The sequence below is a fragment of the Penaeus chinensis genome, chromosome 19, assembly GCF_019202785.1.
Source record: "Penaeus chinensis breed Huanghai No. 1 chromosome 19, ASM1920278v2, whole genome shotgun sequence".
Taxonomy (NCBI): domain Eukaryota; kingdom Metazoa; phylum Arthropoda; class Malacostraca; order Decapoda; family Penaeidae; genus Penaeus; species Penaeus chinensis.
Genome location: NC_061837.1, coordinates 26,910,795 through 26,920,138, shown reverse-complemented (window position 1 = coordinate 26,920,138; position 9,344 = coordinate 26,910,795). Strand labels below are relative to the sequence as shown.

At 36.9% G+C, this 9,344-nt stretch overlaps 1 protein-coding gene across 1 annotated transcript in view; it reads right to left on the bottom strand.

Annotated features, from left to right (window-relative positions):
• Window positions 1-324: 324 nt before the first annotated feature.
• LOC125035274 (calcium and integrin-binding protein 1-like) overlaps window positions 325-9,344 on the bottom strand; it is a 10,157-nt gene continuing 1,137 nt past the window's right edge. Inside the window, exons 2-7 of the mRNA XM_047627551.1 lie at window positions 5,236-5,270; window positions 4,816-4,963; window positions 4,321-4,420; window positions 4,012-4,106; window positions 3,643-3,746; window positions 325-3,431 (exon numbers count right to left, since the gene is read on the bottom strand). Coding sequence (XP_047483507.1) covers window positions 3,410-3,431; window positions 3,643-3,746; window positions 4,012-4,106; window positions 4,321-4,420; window positions 4,816-4,963; window positions 5,236-5,270 — 504 coding nt within the window. The 3' untranslated portion in view covers window positions 325-3,409. The remainder of the gene's footprint in view (window positions 3,432-3,642; window positions 3,747-4,011; window positions 4,107-4,320; window positions 4,421-4,815; window positions 4,964-5,235; window positions 5,271-9,344) is intronic.

Here is a 9,344-nt window from a genome sequence, read left to right as displayed (position 1 = left end):
TAGATCCCATAAAATTTTATCTTATTCCAATATTTAATAGAAATATTCTGTGCATGTCAGAATTCCTTTATGTACTTGTAAAAGGTGTTTACAGCCACTAACCAATAAACCCGAAATTATATTTATGATGTGTTAAAATGATAGAGTAAATATACCATAGCTAATGGAGTGTGGTTGGAAGTACACCAGAAAGGCAGACCTGCTTGGAAGACAAACCACATTTATAATTTTTTCAACTTTTTTTTTTTCTTTTTTAATTCTTTTACTTAAGACGTACCTATGAGGTTTCACAGTCTTATCATTATCATGTAAGAAAAACAAGCATTAATCTTTGGTATTTAATACATTTCAGAGGTTTGATTATCACAAAAGACTTATTCTAACATATATTTACAATAGAAATGATGTGCCTTTGCAGACAGTATGAAAATGTTAATAGTCAAACCAAGAGATATAAGATTTTTAAAAATAAAAATCCATATAAAATCTATAACAATACAAACATATATCAGCTATTTTATAAAACACTTTAAAAATAAATACTAAAGATAAATATTTTGTATTATATTAAATAATGATTTTAGGGAAATATCTATGTAAATTTTATCTTTAACAGTAATAAACAAATTAAGTAGTGATTCTTAATAATGATATTCAGCAGTGTAACAAAGTGACATATAAATGGATATCAATGTAAATAAGACTCTTCTACATTTTGAGTAAAGAAGGAATTCATGCACAAATATATATATGTGAAAAACAATTATAAAAAAGGAAACACATCTATAAATGCTGCTTGTGCACTAAGAAAAAGAACTGATATATTCACTTACTTTTTAAAAATAAAACACTGAGATTCTGTAATTCTTGATTTCAATTTCATTTGACATGCTGGAATCTTATAAAATTTATCTTAAAATTTACTTAACATTGAAGAGATCCTTCTACTCAAAATATGTTACACAAATAAAATACCAATAATATCAATGATACAAACGATATATATGACCAGTATTTTGAGGATCTGTTGTGACTCAATTACCAAACTTCCCCACACAGAACCCTGATGCCCTTATTGCAGACATTTTAAGGGGCCATTAAAGTGTCCCCATCCCTTTATGGTATTTCAAATTCACACTCACTCGTTCACCTTTATCTTCCGTCCTCAAATTATTGGAAGATTTAAGGGAGGGTTTAAGTGAGGGTAAACCAGGCCTCACAGCTGCCCTTCATTCCTTTCCTATAAGTGATGCATCAGAATGACTCTAACATTGTGAATAATCTAATAACTACAGCACAGTAGTATTTTTCTACTTGTTACATCCTATTATCTGTTACGTGCTCCCATGGCTGATGAAACCAATTACAAATGGGAAGACAATGAAGATTATATAAAGAACATGCATTATGTGAATGCTGGCCAATCAACAGTTTTGTGCACTGGAAGAAAACACCAAAACAACATAAAATGTTATAAAATCTAGTTTACTTTCATTTCCCTCCTATGAAATGAAAAATGTGGAAGTGTTGAAGTTATGCTACAACTATTGTGTGTGAATATAAACATACGTAGGCCGACATGTGAGTGTGTGGATTTTCTTGGTCTTTCCGCATAGCTTTTGGAACAAATGGAACTAGGCTGCCAATCCCAGGTTGGACACAATGCATTAGCAGATAACCAAACTTACAAGAAATTGTGTATACTTAATTGCAAAGTATTTTTTTTACATCTTAAATCGAGATATTAAGGTATTAAGAGCCTACCAGTCACAATTTTGTTTGCACCATTGTAATCATCAGAGAATTCTGTAAAACCTCTACATGTAGCATTTATCTCTTATATCATTATGATTTTTCATCTGCTGTCCTAAGGGTATGAGAGAAAAAAAAAATGCACAAAATTCCAGGCTAGTGTTGGTGGGCATTCAAAATTACACCAGTAGTCTCACTAAGAATAAGAATCAAAACATATTTTATATGAATGTTCAAGCATACTAATAAGACTTCACCAAACGCAGTTACTTTTGTAGGGCTACCAAGCCTTGCAAAAAATATAAAGAGTCATACCAATTGTGCAAGAAGGTGTGAGGATTGGCCATTAGTTTGCTGTAATACCATAAGTTGAAGGTTCCTCAAGATAAGGCCATCTTGGAGGGTACTCATTAACCCATTGGTGATGGGTGAAGAAAACTAAAAAAAAACTCTACGCTCTGGCGATCCATGGCAACGCGCCAACTTTGAGCGCAGGAGTTCGGTACATCAAGCCGAATCACCGCCTCGGAGCGCTTAGGCACGCCGCCGCAGCGTACAGCCGTACGCCACATTTCGAGCGGTTTGTTTTGACATCTATAGACGTGACCCATCGTTAAGGGGTAAAGGGTCCAATAAATATGCTTTCTAATAAAAGAATTAGCCCTCAATGCTACACCATTCTAAAATTCTAGTAAGTATGTGTAGTTCCAACAGTTACCAGGATGACCCTCTCCTGAATACAGTGGTGGTTTCTTTTAAACTGAAGATGCAATAGTTACATATGTAGCAATATCAGAAAGTGTGCATTCAATCCTCTATTACCATTCCAACTCATGTAAATAGTGATAAGTCTAATGAGATTCCATATACCACATTGTAAGAGTCAGTTCTGACCACATCAAAAAATTCAAGTTCAAGGAAAACTGCTTAATGACAACTAAGATTAATGAAGGATGCTTACTTGACCTAACCAGATAACTCCAGGTGGCAAGACAAACAGTTTTTGAATATCTTTAGGATGGTCAAAATACAATCTTTAGTAGCCAATAAATATCTTCTAATGAATAGTAATGCTATTAGTATACTCTAGTTAATAGTTCCAGTCGACACCAACATGATTACAACTTGGTAGCTTACAGTATCATCTGTTGGTCACAAAATATGTAAATTATCATAAGTATTTCATAGTTATCATGAAATGCATTTTCATTTTCATTCATACCTTTCCACATGTGAATCCACACAAATGGCCAATAAATATCTCAGATGTTATTGGTAAAACAGTAAAATCATGCATTACACAAAGGCCACCAAAATTTCTTTTGAGTACGTACACAATTCAAATACAGTGCATACATAGATCATTGTATGGCATGGAATATGGCTGAAAGGCAGGCTACCGGTTATTCATTCTCCACACACACCTGGAGTTATCAGGTTTAATGTCTCTGTGGTAAGCAAACCTTTTTTTGTGATACCTTCTTGTTTTCTTCCAGAAATATGAGGGCACTAACTGAGTATTAAACTATGAGTAGGTTATCTGTGATTATAAATCAGATGTAGAGTCATTTCACTATGGCAATGATGGGAGGATTGTGCAATTGTATGGAAGAGCATACCATAATCATGGCTGACAGGTGCATTGTCATTTGAAAATTTACAGCCTGATCCTGAAGCAACTGAAAGAAAAAAGGATAAATTGTTAGGAGGGCAAATTCATATTCTCATAAAAGCAATATCTTTGGATCTTGGAAACAGGAAACAAAATATAGTTAACCATAAATTAAATAATTATTCTTCATGAGGTGAATTAAAACTTCTATATTTTCAAATCTAAGGAGTTTTACCAAGATGTAAACTCTACATAATAAAACAATCATTACATCTTACTTGGCAAAATCTGCAGACTTGGATATGACATGCTCAAACTCTGCAAAAGCAAGCATGCCATCATCATCCAAATCAGCTTCTTCTAAAACCCTTGTAACCAATGCCTGAAAGAGACGTGAAACTTTTAAAGCTTCAGTAATCAATATTCAACCTACCCTATCAAGTAAAACTACAAATTAATGTTACTACAAGTTACCCACTGTATTCTCCTACTTAAAAAATATTTGCCACTGACTTTCTTTAACATACTGAGCAAAATCATGTTCATAAATCTGCAATACAATTGATAACAATCTTTCACTCAAAAAATCTACTTGCTGAATTTTATTTCTTTCAAGGCAATTACATCTTAACCTAAAGCACACATACCTCCATGTCTTCAGGCTTGAACTGCTGGGGAGCTACAAGTTTGTTGATTGTTTTTTCTAAATCTCTTCTGCCAAGATAGTCATCCCCATCAAAATCTATTAACAAAAACAAAATAATAATTAAATTATATTTTGTTGCTGTACTAACATTCTGAAACCTAAAATACATACTAAATTTTATGAAAATCATGTGCATTTATCCTGAGGAAGAAGTCTTTGATCTTTTTATGTATTCTTAGACTTTAGATAATGACTAGATCGCTCTTTATTACAGGCACCCTACTAACAAATTAATATCACACAAGCCTACCAAAAATGCGGAATGCATATTCTGCTTTCACTGTCTTCGGAGCAGCTTCACTAAACACAGACATCATATCTAGGAAATCTTCAAATGTGCAGTCACCATCCTGTGGAAAGAAGTGTTTACAAAAATCTCAATAAAGAGTACAAAGAAACAGATAAATGAAGAAAATAAATTGAAAAGAAATCTACAAGAGAAATGAGTGATACGAGTTATTGTACACTTCAGAAAATGAAAAGTGACAAACAGTGCTTCTCTATAGCTATACTCATTACATTCAAGACCCATTTACAGATTTGTGGCACAAAATCCCATTCCTTATAAGCTCTAACAAGATATGGTGTAAATACACACACAAAATCTTTTCTGTCTCCATTCATGCACTACAAAAACTATCACATATATAATAATAATAAAATTTTCAAAAGTTTAAGATCATGTTGCTGCATTAAATATCAGCTACTTTAATTTCTCTTCAAATAATTCCTTCCGTCACCATACCTTTGTCGATGAGAAGATGAGGCACATCCGTTCTCCGAATGGATTGGCCTGAAGTTCTGGGAGTGTCAAGAGCTTGTCCATGGGTAGCTTTGCATTACGGTTGTGTCCTACCTTCTCTGGGGCCAATTGCTTGAAGCGTTTATGGGCGCTAGCAAGATCAGAGTGTAAAATATTAGTGCATACTCTAAAATCTATCTAAATTTATTATAAGAAACCATTTGATGCCATTATACATTATTCTTAAAAAATCCAAACATTTAAGATAGTAAGCAATGCATTAGTATACATCAAAACTTAATCAATGCATGTGAGTTATATAAGCTCATTCCATCACTTTAATAACATACGCACATCTCCAAATGTTAATGTTAACACTTAAAATGTACCAATACAGTATAAAAATAAAGGAAAATAACTTACTACAATATCTCCTTTTTGGTGAAATATGTCAGATCCTGGAAGGTAATAAATATAATCAGTTTCTATCATTAGATCAGAGGGCCGCTGTAAACATTCTGAACACCTTTTTTTGGTTAATACAGAAAATAACTAAAGAAAAATTATACATGAAAATAGTTATAAACTATACTATGTTTTATCATGCTCTAATCCACAAATGATGACAGGTTCACGGAAGATAAAGTGAATAGTGTCTGAGAATAATAAATTACAACCTGTAGTATAAATAGTGATGACCACTCATATCTTTGTAGCTTTGCTTATCACGTCAAAGATGCATAACATGTCAACAATGGGCAACAAAAAGGAGTGAGATAGGGTTACTCTTCACACACTTTTGCACCATAAGCGATTATTAGAACAGAAAGTGGTGGTAAAATATCCAATAAATAAATTAATCCACTGTTACCAGATATTCAACAAAAGCTTTGTCATAAAATAATAATGGTTCTTGAAGATGGTTAATAATAATCTAATATGTAATCAGAGTTTCCCCAGCTACCAAGGAAGAGGAAAAAAAATACTTTTAAAATCTTTTGCAACTATATCAGATCAGATGGCATTCACCGTGCATGAACAAGAAAGTCAACCGTGCCTAATAGAGTAATAACAGAATATTGTGAACCAGACGCTTATGCAGGCCCTAACCAAGCTAATAAAATTTGTAATAGATCATTTTATGACAACAGAGGTTAGAGCATATGGTTAAATTTCAAATTAGGATTATGAAGGTTAGTTTTATATATAAGTGAGACTGAACTGAACTGAACTGAACTATCAAAGCTAGAAAAAGCATATTAAAAAGATCACAGGTAATATGTTTACAACAACAGTTTAAGATAATTCAAGCAAAATTAGTTATCTGAACTATATCCTGCTTGACTATACTAAGGTGAAGATTTCTAGATAAGAGGGACTAAGAGGAAGCATACTCCCTCAAAAGAGGTTAAAGATTGTGAAACCCTAAAAATACCAGGTATGGGCATGATAACAAGCTGAATATTAACGTAATTTATTAATCTTATCAGCCTCTTTTATTTACTAAGAGATTTCCCCAATAAATGCCATTGCTGGATTACTTTAAAGTGCAATGAAAACTCTGGGCTGAACTCATTCGAAGGCCAGCATGACTCAGCTTGGGTGGAGGCCAAGTGGAGGGAGCAACTCTTGTGACCTCTCCATCCATGCCACAGGCACTATTTTCAACCGGCCATGTGGGTGCTTGGCCAACAGTACCCATGATGCAATTAGACAAGAATGGCTAGATGCAGGATCCTATACCACCTCCAGTATGAGGAACATGAGAAAAGATAAATAAAAGACTGTCAGTTTCCTCTCCTTTCTCTATTGCCAGACACAATTTTAAGACTGACAAGTAAGCAAAAGTTTTATTGACTAAAAAACACAAGGCAACAGAATAGACCATTAGACTCTTCTTCCCTGTATTTTTTTTTTTAATACAAATTCTAAATCTTGGGACATCAATGTAATACTATTCTACATACAAAAGTTCTTAACCCAATGCCACCTGGGAAAATGAATAAAAAATTGGGAAAATGCTATGCTTATTTTCTATGCCAGTGCTTAGCCACAAAGGAGTCAAATTAGTAGACCTTGTGACCTTATCTGATTTGAATTGGCAGGAAAAATGTATTTTTTACGAGTGCTATGAATATCGATGGTGTTACTTTTATCATAAACATTATAATTACTATAATGTTATAAAGATTAGTAACAGTAAAATAAGATAACGTAAAATATTTATGTAAATCAAAGAAAAGGGTAAACAGGCGTGACAGGCAGTACTCGTAACTGGCTCATTGGTGACTTAGTACAAGTGTAGCCATCTATGTATAAAAACAATCAAACAAGTAAATCACAGTGGGCATAGCACAATGCCCGTCAGCAATGTGTTAATATAAACTGAGGTGAAGTAAGGTGAGGTGAGAGCATGTGAGGTGAGGTGAGGCGAAGTAAGGTAAGGTGAGGGCATGTGAGGTGAGGTGAGGTGAAGTAAGGTAAGGTGAGGTGAGGTGAGGTGAGGTGAAGTAAGGTGAGGTGAGGGCATGTGAGGTGAGGTGAGGTGAAGTAAGGTGAGGTGAAGTAAGGTGAGGTGAGGTGAGGTGAAGTAAGGTGAGGTGAGGGCATGTGAGGTGAGGTGAGGTGAAGTAAGGTGAGGTGAAGTAAGGTGAGGTGAAGTAAGGTAAGGTGAGGTGAGGTGAGGTGAAGTAAGGTGAGGTGAGGGCATGTGAGGTGAGGTGAGGTGAAGTAAGGTGAGGTGAAGTAAGGTGAGGTGAAGTAAGGTGAGGTGAGGGCATGTGAGGTGAGGTGAGGTGAAGTAAGGTGAGGTGAAGTAAGGTGAGGTGAAGTAAGGTAAGGTGAGGTGAGGTGAGGTGAAGTAAGGTGAGGTGAGGTAAGGTAAGGTGAGGTGAAGTAAGGTGAGGTGAAGTAAGGTGAGGTGAAGTAAGGTGAGGTGAGGTGAGGTGAAGTAAGGTGAGGTGAGGTAGGTGAAGTAAGGTGAGGTGAAGTAAGTTGAAGTGAGGTGAGGTGAGGTGAAGTAAGGTGAGGTGAGGGCATGTGAGGTGAGGTGAGGTGAAGTAAGGTGAGGTGAAGTAAGGTGAGGTGAAGTAAGGTGAGGTGAAGTAAGGTAAGGTGAGGTGAGGTGAGGTGAAGTAAGGTGAGGTGAAGTAAGGTGAGGTGAAGTAAGGTGAGGTGAAGTAAGGTAAGGTGAGGTGAGGTGAGGTGAGGTGAGGTGAGGTGAAGTAAGGTGAGGTGAGGTGAGGTGAGGTGAGGTGAGGTGAAGTAAGGTGAGGGTGAAGTAAGGTGAGGTGGTGAAGTAAGGTGAGGTGAAGTAGGTGAGGTGAGGTGAGGTGAGGTGAGGTGAGGTGAAGTGAGGTGAAGTAAGGTGAGGTGAAGTAAGGTGAGGTGAAGTAAGGTAAGGTGAGGTGAGGTGAGGTGAAGTAAGGTGTGGTGAGGGCATGTGAGGTGAGGTGACGTGAAGTAAGGTGAGGTGAAGTAAGGTAAGGTGAGGTGAGGTGAGGTGAAGTAAGGCGAGGTGAGGTAAGGTGAGGTGAGGTGAAGTAAGGTGAGGTGAGGTGAAGTAAGGTGAGGTGAGGTGAGGTGAGGTGAGGGCATGTGAGGTGAGGTGAGGTGAAGTAAGGTGTGGTGAAGTAAGGCAAGGTGAGGTGAGGTGAGGTGAGGTGAAGTAAGGTGAGGTAAGGTGAGGTGAGGTGAAGTATAGGATAGGATAGGATAGGGTAGGGTAGGGTAGGATAGGATAGGATAGGATAGGATAGGATAGGATAGGATAGGATAGGATAGGATAGGGTGGGGTGGGGTAGGGTAGGGTAGGGTATGCTAGGTTTGGGTAGGGTGGGGCATGGTAGGGTAGGGTAGGGTAGGGTAGGGTAGGGTAGGGTAGGGTAGGGTAGGGTAGGGTAGGGTAGGGTAGGGTAGGGTAGGATAGGATAGGATAGGATAGGATAGGATAGGATAGGATAGGATAGGATAGGATAGGATAGGGTAGGGTAGGGTAGGGTAGGGTAGGATAGGGTAGGGAAGGAGGGTAGGATAGGGTATGCACGCCACATTTCAAGCGGTGTGTTTTGACATCTATAGATGTGACCTGTCGTTAAGGGGTTAAATGTGAAATGCACGCATAACAGTTGTGACTGCAGTCTTGAAAAACTCATCTAAATGGTGATTTGCAGTCAAAATGAAGGTTGACAATGCGTAAAACACAACAAAATCAACGGCCACCTGTACTTTTACCGTGCCAATTTATAGAAAAAGGACATTAAGAACCATCAATCTGAGGGTGTTGTGACTTTGTCTCTGAGCAGTGATATGCAGCAGACATTTTCATTATTTTGCAGTAAATATGAGGCTGAAGCAGCTATACCTGTAGTTGTTTAGGACTATTTCTTGCTCTGCAGTGTCATCTGCTGAATGGACATATGACTTTTACCTCCAGCAGAAAGTGTCTATTATAAGGGCCAAGTTTATTAAATAGAGGGAAGTTCTCATAGCATAATTCCTACGTCAACAAATAGTAGAGGATGGGAGAAATC